Source organism: Cetorhinus maximus, chromosome 9 (assembly GCF_964194155.1).
Source record: "Cetorhinus maximus chromosome 9, sCetMax3.hap1.1, whole genome shotgun sequence".
Classification (NCBI taxonomy): Eukaryota; Metazoa; Chordata; class Chondrichthyes; order Lamniformes; family Cetorhinidae; genus Cetorhinus; species Cetorhinus maximus.
This window is the reverse complement of record NC_135887.1, coordinates 30,388,765-30,405,576: the sequence shown is the minus strand read 5'-3', so window position 1 is coordinate 30,405,576 and position 16,812 is coordinate 30,388,765. Positions and strand designations below refer to the sequence as shown.

The window sequence follows — 16,812 nt, the reverse complement described above, 5'->3', positions numbered from 1 at the left end:
GGCGGGCGGACAGCGAAATCAGCTGTCCGCCCACCGACCTGTCAATGGCCGATTAAGGCCATTGACAGGCTAGTTAAGATAATTAAAGACCTGCCCGTCCAAGCTTAAGGCTGGCGGGCAGGCCAGGAGCCCCAGCGGGTTCCAGATTATTCATGAAACTTCATCCACTGGCGGGATGAAGTTTCATGTCCGTTTTTTAAAAATGTAATAAATTTTAAGTGGTTATTATTAACATGTCCCATCTCGTGTGACATTGTCACATGAGGGGGACATGTTAATAATTTTAATATTTTTCTATTTTTAGACTTTACCTACCTCTCATGAATCTCCCTGAGACAAGACTTTGCCTCAGGGAGCAGCACTTTGACAGCGCTTCCTGTTGGGCAGGCCACTGGGCGAGCCAATTAAGGCAATTAATTAATTAACTCAAAATGGCGGTGGGCCCCGTTTCAGTGGCAGGGGTCGGCTGGGGCCCACACGCCATCCGTCAAGTCCCCTCAGGATCTTACATGTTTCAATAAGACCACCTCTCAATCTTCTAAACTCAGATGGATACAGGCCCAGCCTGTCCAACGTTTCCGCATGGGATAACCCCCCCCCCCCTCATTCCAGGAATCAGTCAGGTGAACAAGTTAAAGCCTGTTGCCATGTCAGTGCTTATCCGCAATACCGTGACTCAGATTCGAACCAAGGTCGTTGCAGCCACAATGCAGAGTACTAACCGCTACACGACCACAGTGTGCTACATGGGCCTTTAATATTATTCATCCACCTTTACTTAGCGCACTGAAATATCAGCACAATTGCTCATGATTGGTTATAACGCTGGATTTGGCCTATCCAACATGATTGTCTGGTCATCTTTTTAACTAGTTGCATTTCCGCAGGCACCCTTTCTTGAAGAAAAAACTGTTGGCTTTGCACTTTTTTAAATGACACTATACTTAACATGCAGTTTTTCTGTAGCGGCATAGCTGCTTCAGATGGCAGATCTTCTTAAGCTCCTCTCCTGTCTGCAGGTAATGAATTTCCTGTTGTCTCTGTTTACTAGACTCTCGACAGTGCCGGCTCTGCAAATGGTGTTCATCAACGGGGGCAACTTGAAGCGATGACGGATAGCAGGTGCTTCAAGCAAGAGGTGAGCAAGATCTTCATGTTTTTAACACATTCACAGAAATACCTATACATGTTTAAAAAAACAACGATAATATCATCAAATCAGCAACCCTAAAGCACGGAACATTGGACAACAAAGGGCCATTCAGCCTGTCAGACGCACTCCATGTACAGCCAAGGTACAACTGGATTGTTTACAAGAGTCCCCAAAGCTCCTGGAATGACCTGGAGTTCCCAGGATCAGTGGGGAGGGGATAATTTAAGTATCCCACTGTATGACCTCGCACCCCCACCCTCCCCAAGGCTCTATGGCATCACTAGTTGCTGCTTAAAGAAACCTCCAACTCACCCGCAGTGAGTCCCACCCCAGGGAGGAGGCTGGAGATCGGGAGGTTTCAGCAATCAAGGGTCTCCGAAATGGGGGATCTCCTCGCTTTCTCCCCCCCCCCCCCACCTCCAACCCCATCTCACGTTCTCTCCCCCACCTTGTTTTCTCCTCTTACCCTCCCACCCCCCTACTTCGCTTTCTCCTCCCCCCACCTGCATTTCTGTTGAATGACATGCAGTATCCTTAGATATTAGAGACCTGTTACATGTAAGGAATGCTCTGAGATGATTTTTTTTATAATAGCAAAATCTGAGTCCTGTCTTAGTACTCAGTTTATCATTTGTTCATTCTGCTGATATTTTCTGCTAGGACAGCAACTGTGAAGTGGATAAAAGTTGATCACCATGGTTACAGCCACTGGCAATGCAGTCCTTTCCCTGTCCTGAGGTTGCAGCTGCGGCAGATTTCAGTGAATACATCTTTACTGAAGTACAGACAAAGTCCCTCACATTGTCCCTTGCTCAGGTTTAGGTAGATAGAATTGCTCCCTTCACAACACCCTGGGTGGAAATAGCCTCCTGCTGTGAGCACTTTTCTCCTTCCTCCTCCACCTTCCAAGAGCTTCTCCTGCTCTGCATGGTCTCTGTTCTTTCTCCCAGTCATGCTCTATTTCAAGGGGAAAGCCCATTAGTGTACCCATGTCTGGAAGCAACTGTTTTGGGCAGAGGTCTTGAGGTCAATAAAACATCCTTGAGCACCTGCCACACCACTCCCTGTAGTTATGCAACTTGGAACAACTGTAGAGAGCACCAAACACTTGTAGAATCATAGCAACAGGCAGAAGAAATCAATCAGCAACAACCCTGTAAGTGGTTGATGACTTCTTCAAATAGCCCTAGAGTGGGGGAGGTTGTCCTTCCTGCTGCTGAACACATGTTCAGCTGTGTGAGGTTAAGAGAAGGATTTCGCTGGAGTGTTGAGCTCCAAAATGGCAACACTGGCATCAAATCAGCATTGCACACTAATTGACGTCATGACCTTTCTGTGCTGCATACCACCAGCAGTCATTCACTGCACCCATCCTAATGCTCTCGCTAAAATGTCATCCAGTGCAACCTGCTCCGAAAATACAGGTATTTTGGACAAGAAAAGGCACCTGTAATGGCCAAACAATGGGCGTTACTGATCCGAAAGCTGTGCCAAACTGCTCCAGCTCTTTAACCCATTAAGAAGTCAGAGGCTGCATTCTCAAATAAGTTAACTTGAATTACAATATCACTCCTTGGAGAGATGCACTGCTTTCCCCACAATGACCGGTGCTGTATATGTCACCTACCACCAGATGGCACTGTTACAGGACCCTCTGTCCAACCTTTCCGTTTTCTGCTTCAGTGTAACTTAGTTATCCTGGTGAACAGACGAGAACTATCAACTCCTATATTTTATTTATAGGTTTTTCACATTAGAAACTGGATTGAGACTGCAAAATCTATTTTGTATGGGACCTTTGACAGGAGTAAGACACCTTTTATTCTATCAATGCAGTTTAGGGTGAGCATTTCCCCAGGATTATCCTTGGGACTTTGGGAATCCTGGACACTGCTAGGAGCAACTCGGGAGAGAAATCATAGGGACATTAAAAGAAACTAAGAATGTTTTCGCTTTCTTTGAACAGTTTAGTTAATTAGCTATAAAAGCATGGAAGATGACAATAAAGCCTGTTCGACTGGGTAGATGATTGGAATTGTGATGAGTCCTCCAGGATTAATTCCAGCCTGAGTTGGCAACCTCAGTGCAGGTTGCTTTTGGATCGAGAGCCCAGAGATGACAGTGCAGTGTCTGACCCTACTGTGCCACCCAGTCCCCATTTAGGAAGAGTTTTAAGAAGTTAAAAGTTACCTTGCTTGTTCCAACCCAGCTTTGACCTTTCAAACTAGGGATAAGGTTGCATGTGGGGCACAAATTCCAAGACCACACACATGTTTTGTTGGAGGACCAGAGTTTATTGAAAACAATTTTATCACTTATAAACTTGACTCCGATCTCCGCCAGTTGTAAACTGAGGCGAAATAAGGTCAATGACTCTTTCTCCCAATCTTCTGTCTCCTCACAGGAATACTCGAGGTCCCGCTCACCACAGCGCCATCCTGACTCCAATCGTGCAAAACAGTTACTGGTAACGGAAAACAGAAGAATTGAAAAGCTCTTCAAGGAAATGTGCGGCTCTCTGCTATTCATATCTCTCCTGGTAGCTGCTGCGGCAATACAGAAACTGAGAAAGTGTCAAGCCAAGAAACACTGCACTGTCACCTAGGGAGAAGTCCCTTGTTGTGTCCCCTCATACCACTGAGTTGCCAACCTGAGCCAGATTGTCTGCCAAGTGGTGGAAAAGTACATGGGCTAGGGAAAAGGAGGAAGTTCCGAGGAATGGTAATCCTAGGCCGTCCCAGTGTGAATCTAATGAGTGCCTCTGCGCCACTCCCCCCCACCCACCCCGCCCCCAATTCATAGCTAGTGCATTTTGTTATGAACTCCGTAGAGACCGATAACCTTTAAAAAGAAATTCAAGCTTCCAGTTAATAGCACAAAATTTCACATTTATGACTTTTACTGTAACAAAAGACTAAAAGTAGTAAACACCATCTTGTAGGAAACTTATCACTTAAATCACAAAACAGAACGTTTCCTTTTTTTTTAAGCACACCCGAAAACACAGTTCACAGACTTGTGTCAACACTGTCCTTTAAGTAGACATTGAATTCTCCCGGAATCAGTCCAAGGTGATTCTTAGCTCCCAAGGATTTACTTCTGTTCATTTCCTTTCCTCAGCCTGGGAACTTTCAATCTCAGAATCGTCTTTCACAGTGGGGTTTTTACCTCCGGAGATTCTTCCTCTAATGCCAGCTTGGTGAATCTTCCAACCTTGTTTCAACTCCTCATGAATTCAGCCTTTTCAGTACGAGTGCGAGTTCCCACCTGCATTCCTGCCTGGCAAGAACAGGGTTGGCTGTGTTTTGAATGGAAAAAATCAAATTATAAGTCGCATTGTAGAAGCTTAGTGAAGCAGAGGGAGCTTGCCCTCCCCATTACAGGATAAGCCTAAACATTTTGAACAAATCCTCAAGTTCCTGTCTCTGTCAGCCCTCTGAAATGTGAAAAATCTACCCTTACCATTTTTCCTGCTTTAAAAATCACTGTCCAAATGGTAGCCACAGAAATGGCTGCCAAAGCCAGTCAGAACATGGCCTGCATTCGCAGTGACTTGCATTTGTTCCCGCCCTCACTGGACCCCGATTTGGCCAGCAAACCCGATTCCACCCAATTGACAACTTGCTTCCACCAGAATAACCAATAAATTTCCGCTTTCCATCAGGGGCACATTGGCGACCTGGAAACGAACCCACCTACTGATTCCCACCTCCACCATGAAAATCCAGCCCCAGGTATTCTTTCCTTTTTGAGCAGCTGGAATATTGATGGAATCCCAGCATTTCCACCCTCATTTCCTAGGTGGAGCCCATTTAATGTAAAAGGGAAGCAAAATCTCCCAACTGGAATGACTTGGCAATTCTTCACATCGAAGCTCCTTAAATCTACCCCGGAATCACTGGTTACAGCACAAAGAGAGGCCATTCATCCCGTCATCCACTCCTTGTGGCAAAGCATTTCACACACTGACAAGTTAAAATAAATTTTTACATTTCTTATCTTCATATAATTTTATGTTGACGATTTCTCATAGATGACTTCTCAATCTGACATAATAGTCTCCCCTATTCACTCTAGCATAATTTTAAAAAACCTCTATTAAATTTCCTTTAGCCTTTTCCGCTCCTGTGGAAATAATCCCTGTACCTCAAGCCTCTCCTGATAACCATCCCAAGGAACATCTACATTGAATGCATGCTAAACATTTAGTGCTCTTTTTTATAATGGGGCACCCAAAATCCACACGCATTCCATGATCTGTCCATTGCCCCGTGGTCACTTCTTTACGCTTCTGGTCGAAAACTCTGTTTATAAAATGTAGGAAGTAGGGCTGTACTGGTTCAGTGAAATCAGATGTTAAGGGGAACAGGGAAGCAGAAAATAAACCTACTTCAGGAGGCAATTAGATTTATGGAGGGAGAAGGACCGTGGGGTAGGGAAAAGTTTGTTAAGTGGAATTGAGAGGTATTGAAGAGCGATTTTCTTGATGGTCTGAATGGCCTTTTCCTGTTTCTGGAAACTCTTACGTTCTTACTTATCACAAGTGGATTGTAGGATTGAATTCTTTAAAATGATTTGGGCCCCCTGAGCTATATTCCTTTTTATAATTATACAGACCTGCAGGAATGCATAGACATGTAACCAAATCTTATGAATTATCCGGCTCTAAATCCTGTTCGTTTGACCTGTTTGTGGAATGAGCTTTTTTGATTGACGGTGACACTGAGCTAGCCATAATTTTATAATGACTTCACTGTCTAAGATTCAATGCGTATGTTTTGAAGTAACATTGCACCAACATCGTCCACTTCCATTTCTGTAAGGAAACATCGAGCTTTAAAATATTTCAGCAACTTACCGTGAACAAAGCAACCGGAAGAGCATCTTTATTCCCAGACCGTGGCTGGAATTTTATGGCCCCGTTGCGGCGGGAATGGGGCTGTAAAACCTGGCGAGCCTTTCTAAACTCCACTGACTCAGGCGGGGCCGTAGAATCCTGCTGGAGTAAAATTCCACCCTGTATGTTGGGGACATTGAAAGATTCCAAATGAAAATAACTTGTATCCAAAATGAATAACTTAAAAGGGCTATTCTGTCTCTCTTTACAGAGAAGAGATGAGTGTTTGTGCTTCCCCAGAGTCGCTACAACTGAAAGGTTCTGGAGACCTGTCCAGCAGACAATCCACATCAACAGATCGGGCCGAGACTACCGAAAAGGTCAGTAAGTCTCTTTGGAAACACAATTTTTCCTGACTGAGAAACAATGTGGACAACATCAGGGCTGTACTGCAGGGAATTGCCAGGGCCTGGAACGAATATGGAAGACGATGGGTAATTAAACAATTAATAGTTACAGGATGGACAAGTTTCGGTTTCAGAAACACTATATTGTCAGAGAGTGAGAAGACTTGGGCAAGAATGAAGAGTTCCATTGTTTGAGGTATGAGGAAAGAGTGAGCCCTGGTAGCAGACATATTAATGATGCCTCTAGAGTTGAACAGCCAAAGTTAGGAGGAAGGAATATATATTTAGAAGTTCAGAAGATTAATGCTCATTGGGCATAGCAAGAAAATAGATAATAAAGCTTGTGACTGAGAAAGAGAAAGGGTAAAGAGCTGAGCTAAAAGAGGTCACGTAAAGAACAGTGAGCTTATCATCTAGATGTCAGTATATTAAGCTTTGCTTTTGAGATTTGAATCAATCTTTTAGTTTGCTCTTATTAAACTATAGAGACATCCTTTTATTCCTATTTAATTTTGTGTTAGAACTGCTATAAGTTCTGAGTGATGCCACCCAGCCAGACATGTGAGAATCACCCACACTGCTGATGTTTTATTAATGATTCCCAGTCTTTAATCAATGTCATTTCAATGCCAGGTTTATTTGATATTATTTGCGTTTTTTTGGGAATGTCGCATCCCTGCCTCTCCAAGCAAATTTGTTAGGCTATATTTTCTGACTCTGGTGCAACACCTGATCAGTGCCAACATGGCGATTGGTGAGTACTAGATGGAGTAACAACATTTACACTTAAATCTCCTCTGTCGGAAAGTCAGCCTAACTTCAGGGGTAAGTTTGGACAGGTTTAAAGCGCACGCTTTAGTAAGAGGAAAATTGTGTGTAAGGAAGAAAGAGAGAAGAATAAATTTACATTATACAGTTCTTGAGCTTAGGATGTCCCAAAGCATTTTGAATGCTGTTCAACTCTAGAGGCATCATTACAATGTCTACACCAGAACTCACTCTTTCCTCATACCTCAAACTATAGAACTCTTCACCCTTGCCCAAAGTCTTCTCTTTAAGAACATAAGGGGCAGAATTTTCTGTTTGACATGAGGGGGGTGGGACCTGCACGCCGACGTGTAAAATGATGCGTGGTGATGTCGGGCGAGCGTCCCAATGTCACCGTGCGCCATTGCGATATTTCATGTGGGCGGGTGCGCGATGATCTCCGTTGCGCGGCCGCCAATAATTAATGGGCCACTTAAGGCCCTTGAGGCTCCAATTGATGGGGATTTTGCGGTGCCTGTGTGATCTTCGGCTTGTCACACGGGCAGGCAGTTAGCAGAAATTTGTGTAAACCTCATCCACGAACGGGAGAAGAGGGCTCAGTGGCTCTTTTTCTCCAACAATACAAGTTTCTAAAACCGAAACTTGCTGATATGCAATTATTGACAGGCATCCTTCCATCTGCAAGCGATAATGGGAATGCAGCCCCAGAATTCTGGTGAGGTCAGATGAGATCATCTGCTGCACTTCTTTTGAAGGCTGAATAAGTTGATTCAGGAGAGGCAAAGTGTGTCACAAGAGCCGCACATGCAGTTGGCCCTTGCCAGTGATGCAGGACGATCTCTGCTGACTCCTCGTTTGCAGAGTTGGCGTCTGCTTTGGAACTTCTGAGACCACATGTGGTCGTGATGGTGAACTGCCCACAGCACCTTGTTGTTTTACCCGCTATCTTTCCCATTCTTAAACCATGGCAATTCCCTCAACTCAATGAGTTCATACAAAATGTACTCATTGTTACAATAAAAGCATGAGGACAATTGGAGGCGATTGTTACAATAAGATGGTGGGGGTGGGGCTGGGGTGGTAGACAAATGTTTGGAAAGCCATTAGAGAGCTTCAGAAATCACCTCAAATGATTGGTGGTCTTTGCCAACGTTGAAGAGGCCGGGACCAAGACATGGCAGGGAAAGAAATCTTTAAATTCAGGTATGAGTTTGCAGACAAGTGAGTGATCAGCCCAGTGCCTCAAGGCCCTGCTTGTGAATTGGGTTTCCCTCTGTGTCAGCCCACTGAATATGGCCATTGATCATTGTAGCTTGCTTGCAAGGAGGAACACCAAAGTTTCAGATCATTGCTAGACATTACTGTAATCGCATGTGCCAGCCCCTCCTGGTAGCCGTGTGCACCCTTGCAGTAGATGGCACAACTCTCTACCTGCCTCCTTGCTGATTCAGACCCTGAGAAGACTGGCACATCTACCATGGGGGGCCTATATGGTGTGTGCCAGTGTCTGCAGAAAAGGATAGTTGGTGGGTGCTGCCAACGCTGACTTGTCAATCACCCAGGAATCTCTTCTTTCACGCAGTGTCATTTTAACCCTGACCGGGAAAACATCCAGCATTACAACAACAAATTGCATTTCTATAGCACCTTTTAACCAAGGAAAACAGAGAAAAAGGAGCATTCCGAAGGAGGAGAGAGAAGGGTGAGAGGTGGGGAGTTTAGGGAGGGAATTCAGAGCTTAGGGTCTGGGCAACTGATTTAAAATTAAAGTGCACAATTAGAGAAGCACAAAGATGGAGGAGATTACAGGTATAGAGAGGGTGAGGCCATGGACGGGCTTGATACATGCTCATGATGTCTTCTGAGTTACCGAGTTGCTTTTCATTGGAAAGAGAAGCTTCCACCAACAGTATAGCTGCCAAGGGAAGGTCATTTCATCTCTTTCTGCAGATGCAGACACCAATGAAACAATCTTCTGTGCAGCTCTCTGTGTATCCCTCCATAGGTCCTTTTTTACCATACATCAGATGGAGCAATTCCAATTGGGAAACCCATTCATCTCAGCAATGGTGCCAGAGGGAAAAAAAAGTCAATAATTTTCACTAATTAGCACACGAGAACTGAAGGAAAACAAAAAGGATTTTTATGGTGCAGCATCCTTCCTATGAGTTCCTGAATAATTTGCATTTTCGACCACAGGACAGCCATTCAAACTGTGTCCATCACATCCATCTTCCTGCATGTCCCAACAGTGGAAAGTGCTTAACTTCCTTCCCAAAGGAGAATTCCGATGAGGCACCCGTTTGAGGTCAGCGTTTCTGCTGGTTCAGACCCAGACCACTGCAAAATGCATCAGGAAGACCTGATGGGGGGGGGTCTTTTCCTGACTTTCTAATCCCACTTGTTCTATTTCCGGCTGCCCAATTGTTCCTTTTCACAGGTGGTGCCCCCTGGTGCTCAGGAGGCCTGTGCTTCACTGCCTGAAAAAACAGTAGTGACAACCTGTACACATTCATTCACCATAACAACTTGCAGTTATACAAGTGGCAGGGAGCACCTTCTCTGAGCGCTTTACAGAAAAGTAGACATTAAGCAACAAGGAATAGGCAGAGAGAAAGTATAGGGATTAAGGAAGTGAAAACATGGTAGGGGTGGGGTGGAGGGGGCAGGGTGAAGTGATTTGTGATGAGGGAGGGGTGGAGTTCAACAGGATGGGGTAGTGGCTAAGATGGAATTGCCACCAATTGGTGTATGAAAGCCACAGGAATGAGAACTAGGCAGGTGTCCAAGAAGCAGAAAGTGGAAGAGAGGGTGTGGAGAAGATCACAAGGCATAAGGACGAGCGTCTTGCAGTTGGTCCTTAACAAGACCCTGGGAAGTTATGGGAACTTTGTGAGAATGGGCATGCCAAGAGCATTGCCAACACTAGCTGGACACATTCCTGAAGGCTTTATGACTTTGTCCTCACTCCCCCTGCATTGGTTACTCAATGTGTCCATTCTCCTTCCTACACCGCTTGGAAAGTGATTGAATTATTTGTCGCTCAATTGGATGATCTTGTCTGTCGGTCAGACAGCTGTTTCCCCCATCTGCACTAGTTTTGTAATTACTCTAATAAACAAAGCTACTGGAAGACAATGAGAAAACAAAACACACACTTTTGTTTAATTCACCTGGGAGTGCCTCAAAATTAATTCCTGGAGGGTTGGGAAACTTGCATGCAGGCATGCAGCAGTGTTCTGAATGGTGAAGTTGGAGGTGAGAGAGAGAATTCAACACTGAATGAAGATGATGAAGGTGTGGGAAAATATCTGTGGAAGGGTGGGGACAGAAGCACACAATATTCCAGAGAACTGGAAGAAAACCTTGATAGCAACGCTCTGAGGAGGGGGAATGAACTTCGCTAGGGGTCAGCTAGCCCACCAAGGCCCTACACCTCTGAGTAAGACTTGAGGTGGCAGCCAGGTAGCTTGAACGTTGTCACAGAGTTGCTGCTGGGAGCCAGAGAGGACGATGCTTGGCTTAGCCAGGTTTAAGCTCACTCGCTGCACACTTTCAACTTTGAATCCCTGTATCTCACTCTGCCCAAATGTGGTGTATCTGATGGATTCCAATCCCCATGGCCAATGTTCAGTGAAAACATTCAATGACTGTGGGCTCCATGCCTGCAGTACTGAGTCACCAGCACTAGATGGCAGGAGGTGCCCCTGTGATAACATGTGAGCAACCATCGGTTCATATTTAAAAGAACATTGGATTTAATCCCAGTTCATGGTCCAGGCGTGGGGATGGGAGGGGAGTGAAGAAAACTTCCACTCACATTCTTTCTCCAAAGCATACAAATAATTATTAATTAATCAATAATAATCTTGAAGTTTGCCCAGACCAGCAGTTTACCAGGAATGATATGCTGAAAAGTTAACACTATGCAATTTAACATCAGCTTTCACCCTCCTATAGGGACCAAACTGGGGTATTGCTCTCTTTCCTCCACCCTATAACAGCGACAAGTCCACACCTCACCTAGACCAACTCCCCTCTCCATAACAGGGCACAGAGTTATGGAGTGTAGATGGTGGTGCGGTGGTAATGCCACTGGATCAGTAATCCAGAGGCCCAGGCTAATGGGTCCAAATCCCATCATGGCAGCTGATGAAATTTAAATTCAATTAATTGCTAATGGCGACCAGACAACTAACATAAATTGTTGTAAAAACCCATCTGGTTCACTCATGTCCTTTAGGGAGGGAAATCTGCCATCCTTACCCAGTCTGGCCTGCATGTGACTCCAGACCCACAGCAATGTGGCTGACTCTCTGCAATGGCCTAGTAAATCACTCAGTGCAAGGGCAATTAGGGATTGGCAACAAATTCTGGCCTTGCCAGTGATGACCACATCCCATGAAGGAACGAGAGAGAAAAAAAAATCTCACTGCACCCCTCTTCAGAGTCGTACACTGCACGCCTCCAAATGCACAGGGACTTAGTGTCCAACATCATGACTTGTTACTGGCTGAGATTGAGCAAGAAGTGCTATGTTGCTGAAATGAAATTAATTTTCATCTGAACTTGCAAATCTAGGGATGGTGCATTCCTTTCCCAGTGTGTTTCTCTCTTCACCTCTCTCTCTCTCTCCCCCTTTACCCCCACCCCCAACAAACCCCAGGTCCAGCACTGATGCAGGAGGCATTTGCGAATGGGACGAGTCAACGGTTTGCTCATCGCTCTCCGTGCTTTTTGCAGACAACTAACAGCTGCTCCAACTGGAAGACTCTTGTTTATTTTGCTGCATTCTATCAATAATAAAACTCTAGTGTCATTCCAGCAGCCGTATTAGGAGGGGGGAAGGTGTGTCAGGACTTGGGCAATTTTCAACAGTTATTTTTTTTGTGATCATCCACAACGCTGCAAGTCAAACGCGTAAAACACTGAACGACGGCCGAGGTGTTCCTGCTGATGCTGCTCCATTGTCCTGCTTACTCACCATTTGTTTTCGATGTTTCTTGCAAGCAGACCAGTAGATGACAGTGGGCTTTAAGAAGAAACGTTTTGTTTAAATGAGGTTGCGTAAGTAGTATTTAATATCAGAGGGCAAAACTGCATAACACCCATATTCATTCAGGTCAATGCCCTGTCAGTCACCACCTTCCCTGTAATGCAGGCGATTCCTATCAATCGGTGTTCCCATGTTTTCTCGTATTCGAGGGACGATCACAAAGCTGAGGTTGACTCGCACTGCTTTTCACCTCAGGTTAAAATCCAGCCCAAGCTGGCAAATATCTTTCGGCCTGCTGTTTTGGGTTGCAGAAGTGAAGTTTGTTTGGTAGTTTACATAAACGGCAAACAAATCCATTATTTGTTTGGGTGCTTGGACTTGAGGCACTTTGTTAGGATAGCATGCTACCCTCCACATAACTCATATATCGTTAGAAATACTTGTATTTGTGTAGCGCCTTTCACAACCTCAGGGCATCTCAAAGCGCTTTACAAGTCAATTAAATACTTACTGAATTGTAGTTACTGTTGTATTGTAGGGAGCACAGCGAGCAACTTGCACATAGTAAAGTCCCACAAACAGCATTGAGATGATGACCAGAGCATCTTTTTAAAGGTTTTGTTGAGAGAATAAACATTGACTCGGACTGAGGGGAGAACACCTCCCTTGAATAATGCTGTGGGATCTTTTTTGCGCCCACCTGAGAAGGCAACTTTGATTTAACGTTTCATCCGAAATTTGGTACCTCCGACAGTGCAGTGCTCCCTCTGTACTGCACTGGAGTGTTAACCTCGATTTTTCTGCTCAAGTTCTTAGATTGGGACTTGAAGCCACAATCTTCTGACTCAGATGAGAGTGGTACTGCTCACCCACAGCTAAGACAATATAGAAGTATTTATGTGGTGTCCTTCGTGTATTCAGGAGGTCTCAAAGTGCTTCACCACCAATTAAATGCTTTTGAAATATAGGCACCATTTGGTTGTAGACAGACAGGGTAGTTTAACTGCACACAGCACAATCTCACAAACAGCAATGCGATAAATGGCCAGATTTATCTGTTCTGCTGTTGACTGAGGGACAAATTTTGATCTGGATGCAGGGAAAACCCCTTCAAATAGTGGCCTGGGATCTTTCACAAACATCTGGACAGGTAGATAGGGCCTCAGTCTAACATCTCATCAATAGACAGTATCTCCAACAGTGCAGTGCTCCCTCAGTGCTGCCTGGAGAGTCATCCCGCATTATGTGCTCAAATTCCTGAGCTAGGACTTGAACCCTCAAGCTTCTTATTCAAAGAGTCTCAATGATCTGTGCTGAGATAATATACTTGACCTGCGAGTACTTGATGCTGTAACTGGAGGAATTTTCACTGCACACCACTGACACCCCGTATCTCAATGAGCACAATTACCCACCTAAATATGGGGGGGGGGGGGGGGGGGGGGTGTGTGCAGGTAGCTTGTGTTGTGAAGGATGGGGGTCAATTGGCTTCCCTGAGGTACCAGTTTCCTCTAACAAGCCTCCACTCTACTAATGATAGCTGATCCCTTCCCTTCTAACATGTGAAATTTTTATGTTATTTATTAATATCAGACACTAAGGTAACCCCAGCCTCAGCAGGGAATGCTCAGCACACTAATACGTTTTTAATTAATCACAAGCTGGCCACCTATGGAACTGCTCACTGGCAGCCTAGTGCGTGGCTGGTGATGTTTAGCAACTAACCAAGGCCAGTGTTCACACACTGCTTATGAGGAACTGGTCTAAATAGGCCCTGATGTCAAGCACGGTTTCACTGTGAATCGGTGAAGGAAGACTGCAGATCGCCGAGTGCTCATAAACGTCTCTTCAGAAAAACAGCACTTTTATGTTCCACATGTGACAGCTCTCTTTTTAACTTTTAGATACGTAGATTTTACAAATGGGAAGAGAAGAGTTACTTAATATTTATTGATCTCTCCTTTGTTCTTTTCCATGAAATCTTGTGTCACATTCCAATACCTGGAAGCAACCTACTCCTAGTCTCTCCCAAACCAGCTGGTTTGAGGCCTGTGGGATTGGGTTCAGAAATGGCCTCAGACGTTGAAGGAGTCGCCGTGTGGAAAATAAGATCCTGGGAAATTTCGGCTCCACTAGCCCAGTCATGTATTCTTACAATTTTTAAGTATTTGCACACAATATGGCATTGAAGCAAGCTCCACAGTTTCAGTACAAGGATACACAGGGACGAGGAGTAGCATTATTAGCGCGGTTAAAATTAAACAACTAAACAAAAATACTGAAAATTCAAAGTTGCTGTGATTTGTCAGCTTCCCTTAAGACAAGAGTTGAAATATGACCCTTGCCCCAAACCATTGTCAAAAACTAGAGAAACATATGCCCATACCACTTCACCATACTATACATTTATTTAATTTTATTTAAAAGGAATCATATATCTATATTATTTATAAATAGAGACAAACATTTTGTATTTTTTTGTTTAGGAATTATTGTCTTTTTCTGTATGAATTTGCTACTCGTCATGGTGGGAGTATTAATATTGGAGGAAAAGCAACCTTTTCCTTTTTGGGCATGCAGTGTTAGCATCAAACACCTGCAAGTCAAACATAGCTCACTTAGATAGAGAGTAAATCTCCCTCTACTCTGCCTCCAGAATTGTGCCTTGGACCTAACCTCAAAAGTGTGCCCCTCCTAGACAAGTGTGGCATTTTCTAAATCTTGGACTGGTCATTCTTTGGTAATCGAGTAGGATTGCCAACTTGATATTGAGGACCGATGAAATTTTTTTTCAGCATTTTTTTTCTCAAGTACTACTTTTTTCCTTCCTCCCCTTTTGCTACATATCTTCCCTTGACTTTCAGGGATGAGCTAGAAGAGACACCCCATACCTCATACCTTGACTTCCAGCAATGCCTGGGGACCTGTGCCCTCCCGCACACAAGATTTTATCTGGCCACATGAAGTGGTTAAATACCCCAATCATGTACCTTATCTAGAATGGCTGAAAACCTGCTCTGTCCCTCCTTTCTTACCAACAACATGACAGAGATTGGAAACTCATTGAAGGTCATGGCAGCAAATCAACCTCTTTTGGTTTAGCAGCGTTCCACCCTCCACTCCTGGACAAGGCAGGACACAATACATGGAAGCAGTTCCCTGTGTTAAACTGCTACAACTTATATAGGTAGGGATGTGAAATGAAATTCTTTGGTGCATATTTCATTAACAAGGATTTTGAACTTAATTCAGTTCAAAACAGAATCGAAAAAGTAATAGCTTTCTTAAAAAAAAATTTTTAGAATTATTAACTGGAATAACCGGTTTAATCTCAGATTTGAAAATTTAAATTAATCTAGGCTCAATAGTCTTTTGTGGGAAAGAATTCCAGATTTCCGCTACCCTTTTGGTGAAGAAGAGCTTCCTGATATCAATCCTGAATGGCCTCGCTCTAACATTAAGGTTATGCCCCCTTGCTCTGGACTCCCCCACCAGAGGACATAATTTCTTTTTATTTACTCTATCAGCTTCTTTTCAACATCTTAAACCTCCCCTGAGGTGAACGTTTCCTTCACCAGCACCTTTGAACCCCGTGACCTCTACCACTTTGAAGGACAAGGGCAGCAGATGCATGGGAACTCCACCACCTGCAATTTCTCCTCCAAGCCACACACCATCCTGACTTGGAGATATATTGCCATTCCTTCACCATCACTGAGAGAAAATCCTGGAACCCCCTCCCTAACAGCACTGTGGGTGTACCTACACCAGGGACTGCAGCGGTTCAAGAAGGCAGCTCACCACCACCTTCTCAAGGGCAGCTAGGGATGGTCAATAAATACTGGCCCAGCCAGCGAAGCCCACATCCTGTGAATGAAATAATTTTTTTTTTAGAGGTACTGGGGGAATCCAGGGATGTTTTCAACTAGATTAGTGCAATTTAGGATCATATTTAACTGTCAGCCTTACCCATGAATCTAGCCAGAGCACTGACTGTAAATTTGTTCCAAATTATTGAAACTCGGATATTTAACTAAACACCAAGAACTTGAAATCTTATCCATAATTTAAACCCTGGCCATATTTTGGCTTTTATATATTTCCCTGAAAATTGTAGCCCATGATGAATGGGTATTTCCCTGAAAATTGTAGCACACGATGAATGGGATGTTATGTAGGTTTAATTTAATAATGCAGATGTAGATTGATGTTTAAAGTGAAAAATTTATTTTTTCCAGTCAAAATGTGAATTAGTTAACTAATCTGAGTAGTCCTCGTAAATGTTACATTAGCAAGGTAACTTAACTGTGGAAAAATGGCTCACTTTTCTTTCATGCCCTGAAAATAACCTGTCCTAGTTAACTGCCCTCTATTAGTCTAGTTTATTCTTCCCCTGCTATTCCTCCCTCATGGCACAAAACACAAGAAACTGGTTGCATTTTTCTCTCTTGTTTCCAAATGTTGCCTTTCCACTCATATATACATATATAAATAAAACTCTGTATAAAATCAGGCTGTTATATGACTATTCAAGTCTATGTAATTAACTAACATAACACATACTTCCCGTGTGTAGGGTGTAAGTAAAGGCTTGATGAAAGAAGTTTTTGCGTGACATAGTGAGCTAGTAGAGGTTGATTGATTATTAGTT

The 16,812-nt window shown here is 44.0% G+C and overlaps 1 protein-coding gene across 1 annotated transcript in view; it reads left to right on the top strand.

The window, feature by feature from the left end:
- Positions 1-15,855, top strand: part of clip2 (CAP-GLY domain containing linker protein 2) — a 151,508-nt gene extending 135,653 nt beyond the window's left edge. The window contains exons 16-19 of the mRNA XM_078548427.1: positions 1,052-1,138; positions 3,558-3,661; positions 6,262-6,370; positions 15,689-15,855. Coding sequence (XP_078404553.1) covers positions 1,052-1,138; positions 3,558-3,661; positions 6,262-6,370; positions 15,689-15,718 — 330 coding nt within the window. The 3' untranslated portion in view covers positions 15,719-15,855. The remainder of the gene's footprint in view (positions 1-1,051; positions 1,139-3,557; positions 3,662-6,261; positions 6,371-15,688) is intronic.
- The last annotated feature ends 957 nt before the right edge of the window (positions 15,856-16,812 follow it).